The sequence below is a fragment of the Salminus brasiliensis genome, chromosome 16 (assembly GCF_030463535.1).
Source record: "Salminus brasiliensis chromosome 16, fSalBra1.hap2, whole genome shotgun sequence".
In the NCBI taxonomy this organism is placed as follows: Eukaryota; Metazoa; Chordata; class Actinopteri; order Characiformes; family Bryconidae; genus Salminus; species Salminus brasiliensis.
Genome location: NC_132893.1, coordinates 35,864,675 through 35,885,085, shown reverse-complemented (window position 1 = coordinate 35,885,085; position 20,411 = coordinate 35,864,675). Strand labels below are relative to the sequence as shown.

Sequence of the window (20,411 nt, the reverse complement as noted above, 5' to 3'; positions counted from 1 at the left end):
AGTATGAAGCTCTAATAACATTTATATCCAGTATGAAGCTCTAATAACATTTATATCCAGGGTGAATTAGGTGTGTTAGATCTACGCTGTATCAGCTATTAAATATTTAATAACAGTGTTGAGTTAATATGAGCTCTGACATCTCTGTTCTGCTTCAGTTCTGATCCAGTTGAACAGCTCCATCATTTCGAGATTAATCCCGCATGCTGCACACCAGGCCACAGGATCACACATGCTCTGTTATAAATCCTCACTAATGTGTGTTTGTAAGATGTGAGTGTGCTGGTGTGACAAACAGTGCTGTAAATCTCTCAGAGGAAGCTGAGCAAGTCACTGCTGCACTCTTCTCTGCTGTACGGCTGTGTTACCAGACCAGACCAGGCTCGGCTATCGTCCCTCTACTGCAGGTTTCATCAGGCCCGTCACAATATGCTTATTAATATTATCATATTATTTCAATACACTTTCTGTAGTATGCTGAATTATATACATTTACATAATTAAATCAATATATTTGTGACATCAGCAGGGGTGTCGGGATGTGAACAGTTACTTAATTAACATTTACAGCTAACATTAACAGTTACTAGCTGCATCAGACTCCTTCAGGTGGGGCTTTTTTGCAGGACGGTGATCTGTGGGAATCTGTAATGAGAGCATGCAGATGGAGGAAAACACTGTCTAAAAGAGCAATACATCTTTCTTAATGAATGAGGGAATGTCTTACTGCTAACAGCAGCTTTTTTGGGGGGATCAATATTGTTCTATCTGTGTCAGCAGCAGTGGGTGCAACCTGAAGTGGCTGAATGCAGTCATTAGAAGGGATGTCCACAAACATTTGGACATATCGAACCTGTTTACACCTGGCATTAACATGTGTTTTGAACCTGGATAAGATCTTTCCCGTGTAAAACATCAGACCAACATCAGACCAACATCAGACCAACACCTACACCGCCTTCATTTTACTTCCATCATTTACCATCTAAACTGTCCGGTGTGGCCCAGAGTAGCCCAGCGGAATAAGGTGCTGTTACTATGGCCAGAGAATCACTGGTTCGAATCCCGGCCATGCTGCGAGCTTTCGGCAGCCGGAGCCTGAGAGAGCACAGTTGGCCACAGTTGGAGAATATGAATGGGTTGGGTGTGTAACGCCTGGAGTCATCCCCTCTTTAGGGTTCCTCTCCAACCCAGACTTCACATCCTCGTTTATTTCTTACATGATCGTGCTAAACTTGCTCTTATAGCTTACATGAACTTAAGAACCAAAGCTTGAAGGCGTTACTTGCAGAAATAAAAGAAATGATAAACAAAGTAAAATGAGCTGGGTCCAGATGTCCTTTTTTGTCTAGTTCAGCATAAAGCTCTCTGTTGCTACTCAGCCCAACAATGTGCCTGCGCACCCTGTCTGAGGGTCTCTTAAAGAGATAGTACACATATTACTGGATGTTACAAGTGGTCCGATAACAATAACACACGTTCAGTGCAGACAAGTGAAATTCGAACATGACCCGATCCCAAAAACACTGTTAATGCCAGGTGTAAAGAGGCCCATAGTGTAGCAACAGCCCAAAGTTGTTGACCTTTTGGACCCGTCACTCATCACCTCTAGCATAAATTAAAATTGCTTTACAACAGCCCTCTACCCGTCTCTCTCTCTCTCTCTCTCTCTCTCTCTCTCTCTCTCACCTGAGCTCGCCCCTGACAGGCTGTGGATGAGTGCTCTGGGAGTTTGGTTTTGGCTTGGCTAGCTTTCCCCTTCGTGCTGGAACTGTATTCATGCTTCGTGTCATTTCTGCCCCACAATCACAAGAGCGAGCTCATAAATCTGCCTCTTTGGCAAATTGAGTTATAGTAATAAAGAATTCAGGCTGAAGATCCTCTGGAGAGTTGAGGCATTGCATAGAGAAACATTCATTATATCTGAAACAAATGTGAAACTACATTTACTCCTCACCTCCAGACTGAAGCCTCCAAAAAGATCTGTTCATTATTGTGCAGCACAGAAGAATCCCCACTGTGTTCATCTGCATCCAGCTACAGATCCCCTACCCTGCCACACAGCCCACTATTCACTATTACACAACTCACTATTCACTATTACACAACTCACTATTCACTATTACACAACTCACTTTTCACTATTACACAACCCACTATTCACATTACACAGCTCACTATTCACTGTTACACAACTCACTATTCACTATTACACAACTCACTTTTCACTTTTAAACAGCTCACTATTTACTATTACACAACTCACTATTCACATTACACAACTCACTATTCACTATTACACAACTCACTATTCACTATTACACAGCTCACTATTCACATTACACATTTCACTATTTATTATTACACAACCCACTATTCACATTACACAGCTCACTATTCACTATTACACAACTCACTATTCACTATTACACAACCCACTATTCACATTACACAGCTCACTATTCACTGTTACACAACTCACTATTCACTATTACACAACTCACTTTTCACTTTTAAACAGCTTATTATTCACTATTACACAACTCACTATTCACATTACACAACTCACTATTCACTATTACACAGCTCTCTATTCACTATTACACAGCTCACCATTCACTATTACACAACTCACTTTTCACTTTTAAATAGCTCACTATTCACCATTACACAGTTCTCTATTCACTGTTACACAACTCACTATTCACTATTACACAGTTCACTTTTCACTTTTAAACAGCTCACTATTCATTATTTTACAGCTCACTATTCACCATTACACAGCTCACTATTCACTGTTACACAGTTCACTATTCAGTATTACACAACTCACTCTTTACATTACACAACGCACTACTCACATAACACAGCTCACTTTTCACATAACACAGCTCACTTTTCTCTATTACACAGCTCACTATTCACATTACACAGCTCACTATTCACATTACACAACTCACTATTCATATTACACAGCTCACTATTCACTATTACACAACTCACTATTCACTATTCCAAAACTCACTATTCACTATTACAAAACTCACTATTCACTGTTACACAGTTCACTATTCACTATTACACAACTCACTATTCTCTATTACACAGCTCACTATTCACCTTTAAACAGCTCACTATTCACTGTTACAAAACTCACTATTCACATTACACAGCTCACTATTCCCCATTGCACAGCTCTCTATTCACTATCACATATTAGTTTTACTGAATAATACAGCTTAAGAATGATTAAAAAGGCAAATTAAGAATAATTACAGAGCAACTCTGATTAAGTACACTTTCAGTTTAAGGGCGCACCAGACCCAGAGTACAAGCAGCTACGCCTTCATCACTCACTGACTGTTCACCTGCTGCCTAATAAATCCTCCCCTGGACAGGTAGTGGATTAAGACAATCAATGTTTTCACTTTGCATGTCAGTGGTACTAATGTTATGGCTGATGGGTGTACTGTTTCCCTTGACAGGCCCTAACTGTGTACATAGTTTGGTCCTAAGCTGTATCGTCTGGGATTTGTTGCTAATATAATATCTGACACAATATTTAAATGGCATGATCATTATCATGCTCTGAGCTCTGAGTGCTGCAGGCTCTCTGAAGTTCCTGAGCTGAAGCTGCTGTACCTCTCAGACCCTCTATCCCCCTGAAACAGTTCCTTCCCCCTTCAGATAATGTTTTATGCAGCTCAGCTCTGTCCTGCTGGCCTTCCAAGAAGAAGCAGAAAAGGCAGCAGCAGCAGCAGAAGGCTGCAGAGACAGAGATGAAGAAAGGGAGAACAGGATTGGGCAATTTTCATACTGATTGAGCAATTGTGTGTGTGCCAGTTGCATTGCCATTGGTTGCTCCAGAAGCTGGAGCCCTGCAGCTCTGCACTCCCTCCCGCAGCAGAGGGAGATTCGGAGACACTCAGAACTGGAAGCACGAGCCTGACGCCTTTGCAGCTCCAGCGCGTGCCATGCACATCTTCTACCCCACCGGGCTGGTCCTAGCCATGCTAGTGCCCATGCTAGCCGTGTCTGACTTCGAACCCGTAAACAGCTGGAGCTACAAGAAGAACCCCACGTGCGTGGACATCCCGGAGGACCTGCGGCTCTGCTACACGGTGGGCTACCACAGCATGAGGCTGCCCAACCTGCTGGAGCACGAGACCATGGCAGAAGTGAAGCAGCAGGCGGGCAGCTGGGTGCCCCTCGTGCACAAAGGGTGCCACCCGAGCACGCAGGTCCTGCTCTGCTCCCTGTTCGCCCCAGTGTGTCTGGACACGGCCATCTACCCGTGCCGGAGGCTGTGCGAGGCTGTGCAGGACGGCTGCATGCCCATCATGGAGGCGTTCGGCTTCCCCTGGCCGAGCATGCTCAACTGCAGCAAGTTCCCAGAGGGAGAGGTCTGCATCGACACCAACGACACGACAGCTAACACTTCAGGTGTGTGTGTGTGTGTGTGTTAATTCATTAATTCTTTCATTGGAACCTGTGAGAATTATCTTACTGCATGCACGTGAGTGCAGTCAGGCTTAGTGTTGTCTATATATATATATATATATATATATATATATATATATATATATACTCCTTCTAATGAAGCATTAGATACTTTAAGCTGCACCCATTGCTGACACAGATGTGCAAATGCACACACAGCTTGTCTAGTCCCTGTAGAGAAGATCAACATCATGACCCTATTGGCTCCATGCTGCCTAATGTCAGGCGTGGGCTAGAGGGGTATAAAGCCCCCCAGCATTGAGGAGCTGTGGAATGATGGTGGTGGTGAGGTGGGGTGGTGATCATCATCGAACATCCTGATCTCACTAACACTCTTGTCGCTGAATGCAATCAAATCCTCACAGCAATGTTCCTCCAAAATCCTTCCCTTCTTATACACTGATCTTACATGACTGTGTCCAGTCAAGTGTCCGTCAGATCAGGTAGCTTTACTTTTATGTGCTATCAGCAGAAAGTGAGCGAGCACAGAGAATACGGAGCAAATTATGATATGAAAATAATGTATATTTATATGAAGTTCAGTGACATTGCAAAAAACATGTAAAATGATCTCTTCATGTCCGAGCCATGGAGCAGAAGGACCAACCCTGTGATCAACAACCCAGCACTCTAACTAACTGCTCCTTTATGTGCACTCAGGTGGTCTGATCTTACAGTGTACACTCAGGTGGTCCTACCTGGTCCATCCAGTAACCTTATAAGCTATGATAAAATTAATAATTTGAGTTGTATCTTTATGTGATGGGTGTTTATGTATATTTATATATATATACAGTGGATATATATATATATATATATACAGATATATTATTCTCTGTATACTATGGCAAAAAGTACAGCCAGTAACTTTCTCTAGATTCTGACCCAGTTTCTCACAATAATTCTCTAGCTTTCGGCAGTTCTTTTTTGTCAAAATAAGGATTTTTACTTATTTTGTTGAAATAATGACCTTTCTGGAGCTTTGTCCAAAAACTGACCACCCACCAGGACAGAGTAAAATTAGGTGCCTAAATATACAGAAACATTATACATCATACTAACATAAGCTGAATGCACACAAATGACCAGAGACACGTCAGAATGAAACTGATTCATTTCCCATAATTACAAAACCTCAACACCTGTAGTAAAATAAAGGTTTCTGCCCAAAATGCCACCAGCGACAAAACTTATCATTTACTCAATTCAATACAATTCAAGATATAATATCATTTTTTTCTAGCAGAAACTGTCATTTCAGGCAGGAACTCTGAAATAATTGATGTACATGGAATCTCACTCTGCTTAAACTAGTTAAACTACATTTAACTAGTAAAACATCTGATTAAAGATATGATATTATTATATTATCATTACTAGTTAAATCTGAGTTATGGATATCTAAAGGAAATATAAATGTCATTTTAGATGTTTTTTTATTTTGACACAACAGATAAAAAAAAGAACTAAATAATTGTCATTTTTAAATTTATTACATTCTTATTAAATTCGAATTTATGAAATTCAATTTAATTCAGTTCTGTTAGATATTTTCGAGATATAAAACAAATATTATATTGAATAAATTACGGGTCTCACCTGGTGGAAATGAAAAGGGAAGTAATGTGATTTGTGTTCTCTACCTGGCAGGAATGGGCTTCCATATGTGAGCGTTCAGTTGAAGGAGGATGATAGACGGACGTGAAAAGCATAATTTTGTTGAACTCGTGCTGAAGTGATCATTTACACTGTCAAACAAAGCGGGGGGGGGGCGGTGTCGGTGTTACCCCCTGTCCACTCTGTGGGGGGTGCAGGTCCACATACACTCCATTGCTCAGGCGCCTCCGGCTGTGAGGTAATGTTATCTGTATGGTGGCTTTATGTTACCACATGTGCAGCTGAGCGCTGTGCCCACGCCGGCTGTGTTAGTGTGCTTAGTAAGGTAGTTTAATCTTCATATGACATCAGGTAGCATTACCTCACCGTCTACAATCAGGCCATTATCATGTGTTTATCACATGGCTTCACCTTCATGCCCACATCTTCATCACATTAGCTAGCTTTATTATGGTACAGTATTAACTTCACCCAAACTGGAGCTGGAGTGGTTGAACTCGTTTCAGTAGTTACTGATACTGTCTGGGTTTAATCTGTAGTTTTTAGTCCAGGGTGGATTATTACTAAGCAGGTTCCCTTGGTTACAGTAGTCCAGTGTGAGTTGACCTCACAGTAATGGATACACTAAGTAAAATCAAGCCGCTTTGAGCGATGCCATAGAAGAACCACTTTTGGTCCCGTAAACAACCGTGTGTGTGTGTGTGTGTGTGAAGAAGCTTTCAAAGATCTAAAGCAGATTTACTTGATGAAAAGGTCGAATTATTTTCCAAACGTGCTTCTTTTTTTATCAATTATTTTATATTTTTTATTTTTAATATTTTATTTATTTTATATTTTTATTTAATTATTTATTAGATTTTTTAATTTCCCAAACATGCTTCTTCTTTATCAATTATTTTATTTATTTTATTTTGTATTTTTATTATTTTATTTATTATATTTATTTATTTAATTATTTATTAGATTTTTTTAATTTTCCAAACATGCTTCTTCTTTATCAATTATTTTATTTATTTTATTTTGTATTTTTATTATTTTATTTATTATATTTATTAATTCAATTATTTATTAGTTTTTTTTTATTTTCCAAACATGCTTCTTTTTATCAATTATTTTATCTATTTTTTTTATTTTTTTTATTATCTTATATATTAGATTTTTTAATTTAATTATTTATCAGATTTTTTTTTTTTTCAAACATGCTTCTTTAAAGACCTAAAGAAGATTTACTTGATGAAAAGGTCAAATTATTTTCAAAACATGCTTCTTTTTGGGACCAAAAGTGCTGCTGGTAGACGACAGCACCTTCTTTTTGGCCCTCAGAAGTCTAGGCTTACCGCTAAATAGACACTTCTGGTGATGCTCTCATTAAAAGGAGAAGGAGAATGAGGTTTCCTGAAAGTATGTTTCACAGCGAGCGAGCCGACTCCAGCAGAACAACGCTACTCGGTCTGGTATTAATTAGAAATGAGATTTTGTTTGCTTGTTTTTGGACATGTTTTGCTTTAATTATAAGTCGTATATTAAAGTCAGATGTTTCAATCTGCACGCGGTGGGCTATTTAGGGGGGAAAACACAGATACTTTATCCAGTATAAATCGAATACAAATACAAATACACCACCCGACTGTTCCATTCTAAAATGCTTAATGTGAAAAAAGCCTAAAACAACAACCAGTGACCCCGTCTTACTGATGGCGAGTACTCTCTACAGCCCAGTGAACCAGCCTCTAGTCTAAATGTAAAGTCTTCTTTTTTATTATTATATATAAAGTCATGTAAGATTACATAAGTAATATCAATAGTAATATTTATATATAAAGTAATATCAAGTTATATACCCAAAGCAGTCAAGAGTTACTATTGTTATTTTCATATACATGCAATTTACATCTGAAATCTTCATACACGTAATTGCATAAATTATTATAGAATTAATTACATTTATGTACACTTTTAATTCTGTATTGACAGGTCCAAGGTTCAAAACCTGAACTGGCATTTTAGCCTTTAGTCTTATTTCCGAGTTAAATTTTTACTAATGATGCAGTAATTTGTAACTTTTATGTTACAATATGTTAAAAATATGTAAATATGTTAAAATATGTAACTTTTATTGACCCACATAAAGAGTTTAAAGGGTTAACACACTGCTTAATGTACAAAAACAACACTTTTCAAACACTCATTACTGATTACTGATTGCGTCCTCTCAACCTGCCCAATGAACTAGCCTGTCATATATATATATATATATATAAATATATAATATTATACATTATGAGTCATATTTTTATGGTAAGCTGCTGCTTCTCTGCAGAAATGAGGCAGTTGAGAGTGTGTATGAAATTCAGTCGAAATTGGGAGAGGTTGGTTTGCTGCTCCTGTGTTTTAGAGTTAAAGCTCGAGTACAGCTAAACGCTGTGAAGCAGCTTTATCCCTCAGTGCTGCCTGACTGTGCTCTTATCCAGTTAGCTGCTCTCATGCAGGCCGACCTTCTTCTCCTCAGCACTCGGCCCTGACCCCGCTCTGCATCTTTACGTGGTCTGACAGACACTCGGTGGCTGAGCTGCTCTCTGTGAGCTGTTCCTCCTAAACTCTTCCACTGTTCAATAATAACACCACTCACAGCTGATGGAGGAAGATCTAGGAGGGAGGAGATTTCACCAGCTGACTTGTTGCTGTTGGTGCAGCGGTGTCTCCTATTACATACAGAACCACGCTGGAGTTCAGTGAGCTCTTCAGAACCTCCTGTTCTTTCACTGATGTGTGGAAGAAAGACAGACTGCAGGACTAGAGGCTGGATTTTATACACCTGTGGCTGAATGGCACTGAATCAGACACCTGAATTCAGTGAATAAGAGGCGTGTCCCAATACTTTTGTCCATACAGTGAATGTCATAAAATTTGACCAATTTAGCTAGAACTAAAATGTATGATTTCTGCATAGAGCTGGTTAAACTGCATGCATCATGTGATAGGGGTGTGTCCCAATACTTTTGTCCATATAATGTATCAGTATTTGTAAATGTATTTGTCACTGTCATGTTTATACTCTTGAAAGTGCAGGTTCCTTAAGGTCTTAGCTGCACAGTTCTTTACATTAAGTGGAGGTTCCTCACGCTCATGCAAGTAAAGGTTCCTAAACAGTTCTTGGCTCGGTTCTTGTGTGGCTCTAGAACCTACCTTTAGAACTTTTTAAAAAAGGTTCTTCACACTTCTCATTTGCAATCCTGCTTCTTTGCTGAGACATCCATTTAAACGTTCCTTGTAGAACCGAAGGTGGTTCTACTCTGGAATTGCTCTAAAGAACCTTTTTTTTTCATCTGACCTCCTGCCAAAGCTTTTATGGAACATCTGATGTTTATCAAACCTTCATGTATTGAGAGAGACAGCGCTGAGACAGAATCACAACAGCGAGAACCAAACAGGTTCTAGATAATGAGTTATGTTGTCTGAGCTGTGATAGAGATGTCAAGTGATGTTTCTTTCTGTTCCTGCAGTCATCAGTGTTTGCCCACCGTGTGATGATGACATGAGCCTGGATGCCATCCTGGAGCACATGTGTGCCAGCGAGTTCAGTGAGTCTCTTTATATCCGTCTGATATCAGTGTTTACCATCAGCCTGTAAACAAACTGCACCCAGAACAACAACAACAACAACAACAGGTAAACAGAAGGGAAAACCTGGTGTTTGGGCTTTAGAAATCCAAATATAGCAGGACAGGTTACTGACTGTGTTGATGTCAGATGATTAGATTGGATATTTGACTTGTTTGAAGCATTAACGTTCCACCAGGTGGAACCAAGTAGAACCTTTTTTAACATGTAATTAATATGTTTCAGTTAAATCTACTCGGCATCTAGTAAGGCAGTGCCTGAGTACAGGTGTGAGACGACATTGTGTCTAATATTATTAAATATTATTAAAATTGTAATATTATTTTAGATTATATACTAAATGCACACACACACACACACACAAACAAATATATATATATATATAGTCACTGGTTTTTACCTACTATTGTTTATTTTTATTTTTGCAAGTCAAGGTTGCTTCCAAACCTCTGTGCTGTAGTGTGTGTGTGTGTGTGTGTGTGTGTGTGTTATAAAATGTTCTTAATAAGATTCTTTTAAAAAATAAGGGCTTTTAAAATGTGCATTTTGGATTCAGATGCTGCAAAAGGTTTCTGACCATGCCAACATTAACAATGATAACAGCCTCTGCCAGAACACACACAAACACACACACACACAGGCACACACACACACACGCAGGCACACACACGCAGGCACACACACGCAGGCACACAGGCACAATGCCACAGTCAAATCCCTTCCTAGTACACTAAAGCAGGCAGATTGAGCCTGAGAGTTTCTGGCCTTCAGCTGCACTGAATTATTCATCTCGGTAAAGCTGGCTCTTCAGGGGTTTACCGGACGGGTCCAGCGGCAGCTGAAGCATTCCTTGTTTATTATTTACAGAGGTGTGAGTGATGTGCTGAAAACGCAGCATCGCGATATCTGGAGGTATGTTCACTAGGGGTTCAGCGATGTGGGAATTGTGGGGAGGGGAAGCCAGAATCCTGCTTTCTGTGAAACATCAATGTGACAGTATCATAAGGACGCCTCTAATTGGTGCCTGATGAGTAATTCACTCGCTTGGCACACTGAGATCAGAACCCCGAGGTTCAGCTAAGTAGTCTTGGATGAGGTGATAAACATGCAGGTTCCAGCTTTCCCAGTCCTCCTGAGTCGGAGCTGGTGTGAGGCCTAAAACACGAGCTCCCAGTCAATAGCATGATCTATATATAAAGAAAGCCCGTCATCACCACACACCAGGGAGCTACATTAGGATTCAGTTATGAGTCCTTAATAAACTGGAGCTCCAAAAGCCTCGTAATGCTAAAACCTGCCTGAACTCGTGTTTATGAACGTTCATTAATTAAGGAGTGTTTCCCCGAATCTTCGTAACTAAAGCAGTGTGTGAAAAAATGACCCGACCTGTCTGTTATTTACTAAGTGCTTCTTGAAGTGGGAGGGAGAATGGCATCTGCTTGTTTTATTGGCCCAAGAATAAGATATATATATATATATATATATATATATATATATATATATATATATATATAATCCTATGTAATAAATAATAATAATAATCATAATAACAATAATAGAATAACCTTTAAGGTCCACGGAAGACGAGCGTCCAGACTTTTTTCTGTCCTACATTGAAGTGGTGGAACAAACTTCCCCTGGGTGTCCGAACAGCCCAGTGTCCGAACCGCTTGCCGTCTTCAAACCCAGACTGAAGATATAATAAAAATAATAATAACAATAACGATAATATCATTGTTTTTAATATTGTTTTAAAATAATGTGTATATTTGAGTATTTCACAACAACTGAGAACATCCCTCAGCCAATCAGATTTCAGAAGCAGCATCATAGCTGCTGTATATCTGACTGAGACGCACCAGTGGCTCACGGTGAGACAGAGTGCTGCTCGTTGGTCAGGTTTTGGTTTCCGGGAAGCTGACCCATGCTTTCTCACGCCCTGCCGTAACTGTATGTTGTTCACTGAGGCTAACTGTCTATCAGTCTGTTGGATGCTGGGCGATCTCAGGGGTCTGTGGAGTTCTGTGGAACGGCTCCATGTGTAGAAGCTGTTGTTTTATGACCTACTGCTCTACATACAGAGCAGACAGCAGAGACTCAGCAGGAGCTGCGGGTTCAGACGTTCGACTCTCCCCTGGAAATCAGTTCCATAAGTGCTTTGTTATGGTCTGTGAACGCTCGAACCCTCGCTGCAGCAGACCGCGTCCGTTTATGGCGGCTCTACAGCACGAACAAGCAGAGAGGGTAGAGGATCAGAGCTGGATCAGGATCGAAATAGCTGGTGCATGATCCATCAGAATACAATAAATAATAAAGAATAAAATGTTTGTGGACACCCCTTGTAATGAATGCATTCAGCTAGTTTAAGTTGCACCCATTGCTGACACAGACGTGCAAATGCACACACACACACACACACACAGCTTGTCTGGTCCTTGTGTATACATGGAATCTGAGAGGGGCGCCAAAACATTTGCATATGACAGTACAGATATTACAAAAGAAAACGAATTAATTGAATGAGGAACAGATAAACCACAGTTATTTATTTTCAGGACTTTTCAGGTTTATTATTTTTTATAATTTATGTGGATGAATGTCTGTATGTGTGTATGAGGCCACACCAGACCACGATCTGCATTTGTTACAGCCCAGCCACACTTTATTACAGTTATATTGGGCTGTTAAATGTAAAGCCTACTCCTGTAAAAACCTTTTTGCCCCCAAAGACAAATTGTTCACCCTGGGTTCGAAAAGACCCCCAAAACGGAGTTTCTGAGGGGCCGTACTGCTTCCACAGCGAGCGAGAAGTCATGCAGTGGTTAAACTGGTGAGATAATGAGTGGAAAGGCTAAAAGCTGTTTATCATTACCGGAGAATGGAAGTGAAAGCACATCAGAACTACTTCCAGCATGTAGATCTGGAAGGTTTGGCTGTAAAATTCCTGAGACTGCGGCGCTCCGGATTCCTGTCAGCTGATGTGAGCAGTGTGATGGATTACAAAGAAACGTCCACATGAAGTTTGCAGTAAAAGTGAAACCAGAAAACTGGTTACGCTGGTAAATCTGTCCAACTCAGTCGTAAGAATCAGCTAAAAACCATATTTCAGCTGTAAGAATCACAGACAGATCATAGACATTGCATAGGATAAACATAAAGTCAGTGGTCAGTGAGAGTGTCTACCTGTAATTAACTCTATATAACATTAGAATAAACCCAAATAAACATGAGTCAGTGGTCAGTGAGAGTGTCTACCTGTAATTAATTCTATAGAACATTAGAATAAACCCAAATAAACATAAAGTCAGTGGTCAGTGAGAGCGTTTACCTGTAATTAATTCTATATAACATTAGAATAAACCCAAATAAACATAAAGTCAATGGTCAGTGAGAGCGTCTACCTGTAATTAACTCTATATAACATTAGAATAAACCCAAATACACATAAAGTCAGTGGTCAGTGAGTGTCTACCTGTAATTAATTCTATAGAACATTAGAATAAACCCAAATAAACATAAAGTCAGTGGTCAGTGAGAGCGTTTACCTGTAATTAATTCTATAGAACATTAGAATAAACCCAAATAAACATAAAGTCAGTGGTCAGTGAGAGCGTCTACCTGTAATTAACTCTATATAACATTAGAATAAACCCAAATACACATAAAGTCAGTGGTCAGTGAGAGTGTCTACCTGTAATTAATTCTATATAACATTAGAATAAACCCAAATAAACATAAAGTCAGTGGTCAGTGAAAGCGTCTACCTGTAATTAACTCTATATAACATTAGAATAAACCCAAATAAACATGAGTGAGTGGTTATACAGTTTTATAAACTGTTATATTAGAAAAATTTGTTTTAGTTCAGTTGTATCAGTTCAGCATGTCGTTCAACAGTCCTCTACAGTAAACACACTTAGAGAGATTCTGTTTATGTACTGAATTTAACCGGTTGGACAGTGATAGGCCATGCTGTATAGAATGTGCGCTAATCGTTGTGTAGTGTGTATAAATAAACACAGTAAATAAACAGTCAGAGGACAAACTTATCTACACTATTTGGAGTTTGCCTGGGAGCGCACAAACTTCTGCACACATCTGAAGAAATCCTGATATGAACTCTGTGGAAGTGTGTCTCTGTACGCACCACAGCTGACATGTCCCTCATCTCGAGCACCTCTCCGCATGCTGTTACTATTGGAAGCAATTAAGCCTGATTAAACTGTAAAAGTCTGTGGACGCATATCAAGCGCTCCTCTCTGCTCCTCGCGGCCGTCTGCTCGACTCTCCTCCACATTTGTTTCCAATAATCACTCTCAGAGTTTTCTTTTGAGCGCGCCGGCTGCGGCCTGTCGACCCCTCCCCGGGAGATCGGACATGTGGCCCCTCGGCGTGGTGGCATGTATGTGTACAGAGCGAGTAAACACACAGGACCGCGTGGCACCCTTGTTTACTTTCGCTTCGGCCCGTTTTTGCCGTCTCGCTGCCAGTGGTTCCGTTAGCCGCGACCCAAGTGGCCCGAGCTCAAAGCCGTGTTTTTATTTCTGGAGTAGATTGAGTTTGTTTGGCCCGCTCGGTACAGGACAACATGGTCATGCTGACATGCACTGAGGATTATTTGATTGAAACCAGAAATGGAAGCATTTGTTGTTTACAAAAAACAGGAAGGAAAAAAAAAAAGAACGCAACCACGGCCTCCATCGCACTTCCAGTAACTAAGCAGCGGTTATGTGGATGGAGCTCAACCACTTTCCTTTTTTTAGGGTTTTGAGATGTTGTCAGCGTCAGGAAGCTCAAACACGGTTGCTGACGGCAACAATTTCATGGGATCTTTTACGACGAAACCCAGGGAGCGTTTTCTTTCCCGCTTCTGACAATAGCTTTCTTGGCTTGTTGACAGGGCGACTCTGTGGAGCTGTTTGAAAGTCTGCGCAGACCGCCGTCTTTAAGCAGGGTTACGAGTGCAGTATGGGCTGCTACTGTATATTCTGATTCGTTAAAGACCCCTCCTTCACTTTTAAGGGTTCTTGGACTAAAGTTTGTGGACACCCCTTCTAATTAATGATTTCAGATGTTACACAGCTTGTCTAGTCCCTGTAGAGAAGTACCACCAATAGAATAGGACTCTCTGGAGCAGATCAACATCATGACCCTATTGGCACCATGCTGCCTAATAATGCCAGGCGTGGGCTAGAGGGGTATAAAGCCCCCCAGCATTGAGGAGCTGTGGAGCTGTGGAAGAACTGTGCTCTCTGGAATGATGGTGGAGGAGCTCCATCCAGTACTTTTGGGATGAGTTGGGGATGAGGAGGTGGAGTATTGATCATCATCCAACATCCTGACCTCACTAATGCTCTTGTTGGTGAATGCAATCAAATCCTCACAGCAATGTTCCTCCAAAATCTGGTAGTCTAGTGTTCTTCTCTAGACAGTAGAAACGGTTACTCCAACAGATGCAGGATCAGCTCTTTTAATACCATTGATTTCAGAAGAAACAATGATTAAGCAGGTGTCCCAATACTTTTGTCCTTTGTTAGAAAATAGTGTATTTTCTAACATCTTCAAATTTAAGCAGATTGTTGTTACTGTGCCTTCCTAACAGTGCTGTGAAGATGTATTCACCCCCTTATTTTTGATTGTTTGTTACACTAACTGCTTTCAGGTCCTCAGGGCTGTAAGGTAAGACAGAAGGAGGCCGTGAGGAAACACAAAGTTGTTCCTGACGGAGCTTATAATGGTTTGCAACACCTACATCACCCAGGAGGCAGTTGATAAAGTAACGCCCCTCTAAATTTAGTCTTTTACGTGACTGTGGAGGAATTTTGGCTCGCTCTTCTTTGCAGAATTGCTTCACTGGGAAGCTTTCAAACATCAGCTGCTTATTAAAAGCCCTGCTGCAGCATTTTTGCCTCGGCTACTCTGAAACCTTTGTTTCTTGCTCAATGGTAGGCTCAGGGGTTTCAGATCCTGGGCTGATGACATGTACATTCTCCTTGTAGGACTTTCTGAGAAAGCTGAATTCATGGTCGCCTTGAAGGCCCTCAATCAGCAAAGCTTCCCCACACCTTGACACTACCACCACCATGTTTGACTGTTTGTATAATGTTCTTATTGTGGAATGCTGCCCTAACGTGACTGGAACCTGTAATTAACTCTATATAAAAAAAAATAATAAAAAAAATGAACATAAAGTCAGTGGTCAGTGAGAGTGTCTACCTGTAATTAACTCTATATAACATTAGAATAAACTCAAATAAACATAAAGTCAGTGGGCTGTGAGAGTGTCTACCTGTAATTAACTCTATATAAAAAAATAAAAAAATGAACATAGTCAGTGGTCAGTGAGAGTGTCTACGTGTAATTAACTCTATATAACATTAGAATAAACCCTAATAAACATAAAGTCAGTGATCAGTGAGAGTGTCTACTTGTAATTAACTCTATATAACATTAGAATAAACCCAAATAAGCATAAAGTCAGCAGTCAGTGAGAGTGTCTACTTGTAATTAACTCTATATAACATTAGAATAAACCCAAATAAACATAAAGACAGTGGTCAGTGAGAGTCTACCTGTAATTAACTCTATATAACATTAGAATAAACCCAAATAAACATAAAGTCAGTGGTCAGTGAGAGCGTCTACCTGTAATTAACTCTATATAACATTAGAATAAACCCAAATAAACATAAAGTCAGCAGTCAGTGAGAGTGTCTACTTGTAATTAACTCTATATAACATTAGAATAAACCCAAATAAGCATAAAGTCAGCAGTCAGTGAGAGTGTCTACTTGTAATTAACTCTATATAACATTAGAATAAACTCAAATAAACATAACGTCAGTGGTCAGTGAGAGTGTCTACCTTTAATTAAACTCTATATGACATTAGAAAAAGAGTGGTTATACAGTTTTATAAAAATGTAATAATGTTTTATTAGAAAAATTCATTTTAGTTCAGTTGTATCTGTTCAGCATGTCGTTGATGCCTAAAACTGTCCAGCTCAGCAGCCTATTGACCATTATTCCAGAGGTCTGAGGTCATTACAGTAAGTTGAGCATTTTGGATACTTTTTTCGGTTACTCAGCCTTGATCTCTGACCTTAGCAAATTTGCCAGCGATAAATCATCACCATTATATGAGTGTTAAAAACTGACCACTGCCAAATTTGCAGTGTGAGCGAGGTCTGCAGTTCCTCAGATCTCAGTGGTGGCTGTGTTCTGATTGGGTGCCCTGTATTGTGCATCATTCAAAAACCAGTCCAGGCTGAAATACTCCTTATAATGTCAGTGAGGTGGGCGGAGCTACATTATATATAAATGTGTATGTGGATTTGTGACATTATAAAAACAGTAAAAGCCTTTATAGATGATATAGACTGATGAGTTAAGGCTACAGTTTGAAAGATTTGATACTTTTTTACAGCAAATTTACAACTTTCTTTTAATCAAGTGTTTTATGTCTCTGTTACGATTGTTACTGCAAGCATGAAGTTTGCCTGGGGCTCATCAGTGAACTATTGATGGTGTCATTCCTGTATCCTCTGTTGTAACAATCTGTCATGAAATGTTATTATACGCTGGTGGCAGAATTGGCAGAACAGAGATGTTCTTTTCTTCTCCTTTGTGCTGTTCCTCATCCAGCTCTCCAGCACATGCTTTTCCCATCAGAACAGATCATAACGGTGATGACAAGATAGCAGATGACCGTCATTAATGCTAAGATGTAACTCAGGGGAATAAAAAAAAATAAGAAAATCATGAAAAATGAAAAAACAGCATCTGATGTCGTGCAGCTCGAGACTCAGTGACCTGAAGTTTCCCCACGTTTCCCCACGTTTCCGTACCGGCGCCAGCGCTTTGCCGGCTCTTTTCAAGCGCGTCTCGGAGCAGCTGTGCGGCTGTGACCGATCTGATCTGGCTGGTCTCGAGGCTGATGGTGGGCGATACAGCAACAATGCTTCATCACGATACTCGAATACGCCAATTTCACAATTTATGATGCACACCGACACACCAAAACAGTATGATGAAGGTAATGGTGTTGGATGTGGTAACAGAACTGCATGTGACAGTGGATGTGGAGAAAGGGGCAGCGCGAAGACCTCAGAAAGTTACGACTAGACGTCCACAGGGATACGAGGCTTGGCGGAGGTTGGCTCCTGGTCAGCGGTAGGGAGTACTCTACTGACGGAGGCCGAAGGGCAACAGGCTGTCGGGCATTTGAGGCTTATCAAGGGTGTGCGAGAGGGACAAAGTCTGTCCCATAAACAGCATATTATACAACTCATATGTCTATACATATATATGTCTTACACTCTAATAAAAGTCCAGAAAATCATTTAACCAAAAAGGTCAAGTCAAGCCAGATTTATCTGTATAGCTTTTTACAACTGTTCTTGTCACAAAGCAGCTTTACATAATCAGTAATTAGTAAAATGCAGAAAAATATATAAATATAGGACATAAAAAATCTAAGACCCCCAGTGAGCAGCCAACCGCGACAGTGGCACGGAGAACCTCCCTCAGAGCTGGAGGAAGAAACCTTGGGAGGAACCAAGACTCACAAGGGGGACCCGACCCGTCCTCCTCTGATCAGAACTATTTATAAATTATTGATAAAAGTTACCGAACCATCTAAACTGTTGAACTGCTCAGATCATAATCATAATATAATAATCATGGTGTAGAATAACTTAATAAAGTCATGGCAGTGATGGTCAGAGTAATGAGAGGAATGATGGGTAATAGTGGTGATATTAATAGTGCAGATAGTTAAGAGTCCATTTAGGTTTAACATGGTCATTAGGAAGGTAGCAGTGGTAGGAGGGTGTGCTGCTGGTCTGACATGGATGGTGGTGGGGGGTGCTGGCCTGCTGGTCGGACTGGTAGGTGGCAGCTGGTCTGACGCAGGTTAGTTCTAAATATCATCCAAACAGCTGCTTGTTGCTATGTGTGTTATGTAGTTGCTGTTCACTGGTTGCTGTTGTTTTTTCACTCATACACTCGTAACAGCAAACTGACAACATTTAATAACATTTAATCATATTTCACACCCAGCTGTGTATTCAGTTGTGCGTAGGTGTCTTTAACAATATTGAAGCTAGTTCTAATAGTTTTAATAGCGTTAAGGAGTTCCTCAGGGCTCCATAATAAGCTCTCTCTGAATTTGGAGCAGAAGCGAGAATTAATACTCGTGTCCAGCACCTCCAGCGTATTTCCCAAGAACACTATCCGCATAAATCCTGTGAGATAGCGAAATTTGGTACATTGCACGACTCGGTGCCGCACAATTAACGCGGAACAGCATCTGAAAGGCATAAACTAGAGCGAGCTCTTGGCTCCAACATAAGGCGCATTTATCAAAACCAGTCTGGCTTTTAGCGTCCTCCAGGCGAAGTAATACAGCAGGGATTGTGAAATTCTGTAGAAACATTTTGCAGTGATTGAAGGGCATCAAATTTAATATTAGCTTATTGTGTGTTATCTGATTCTGACTTTTATTTTCCTCCTTACGAACACAGTGGATTTTATTTAGATCAGTGTTTTTTTGCCGTTAAATAGAATAGAAATTGCTAAAAAAAAAAAAAAAAGTAAATATGTATGTTTTTAAGTTGTTTTCTGATAATCTGAAATAAACCACTTTCTTTTTTTCCCATTACAGCCATCAAAGCCAAAATAAAGGAAGTAAGAAAAGAGAACAATGATAAGAAGGTGATCTTGCAGAAGAGTAAAGCAGTGAGGCTTGGGAATCTAAAGAAAGAGGCTCTGAAGAAGATGGTGTTGTATCTGAGGAACGGAGAAGCCTGCAATTGTCAGCAGCTGGACAGCTTGGGGAGCATGAACCTGCTAATGGGTCGGAAAGTCGGGAAGCGCTACCTACTGACTGGCATCCACAAGTGGGACAAATCTAAGGAGTTCAAGAAGACTATAAGGAGACACAAATGTCCCAATACTGACTTCCAATTTAAATGACTCAACAGCCCTCAGCAGCGTTGACTTACATATCTAATATAAACCCCAGATCTGAATTGTACTCTTCTTTTATCAGCAGTATATAGCCTTGTCTTGCCTTTTGCATTGTAGTAAAGTTGACTCTAAAACTCTGGGACAGTTGCAGGTGGGGGTGAGGGTGGGGAGGGGGTCGCCTGCACTCCAGTGAGGGGACATATCCGAATCTAATCACACAATACGGACAAGGACCACTCAATTCCAGCGGCCTCCACCGTAACACTGCTACTCTGTCTCCTACTTTTTTAAACATTCACCATAACAATTAAACCAGTCATAAATCCATATGCTCTGGAGATCTGCTTGCTTGCTTGCTTTGGATTTTTAAATTCTTCATTTGAGTCAGTTCCTTCACACCTGCACATCAGGTTCATGTCTGATGAATCATAATTGAGTCATAGTTCTTCATATTTTCATTATTTTTTAAATTGTAAAATACAAACAATAAAATTTAATCATAATACTGTTAAAACCTCGTTCTGAATATGAATATTATTAGAACCTCAGACCTCAGAAGTGGTTATTAATCTATCTACCTATCCTCTGATATCTAGAACATGGTTAGAACGCTTTCATCAGGCAAAGAACTGGTTAAGCATCCAAACCGAACTTTGAATGGTCATTGGTTCATTTTAGCCATTAACCTCACAGTCGGGCAGGCAG

General features: G+C 40.2%; 1 protein-coding gene across 1 annotated transcript; it reads left to right on the top strand.

The window, feature by feature from the left end:
• Positions 1–3,781: 3,781 nt before the first annotated feature.
• sfrp1b (secreted frizzled-related protein 1b) lies at positions 3,782–20,033 on the top strand. Its single transcript, XM_072658695.1, has 3 exons — positions 3,782–4,443; positions 9,621–9,698; positions 19,402–20,033. Exons 1-3 carry the CDS (start codon positions 3,975–3,977, stop codon positions 19,710–19,712), a joined length of 858 nt encoding a protein of 285 aa, XP_072514796.1. The 5' UTR covers positions 3,782–3,974; the 3' UTR covers positions 19,713–20,033.
• Positions 20,034–20,411: the final 378 nt, after the last annotated feature.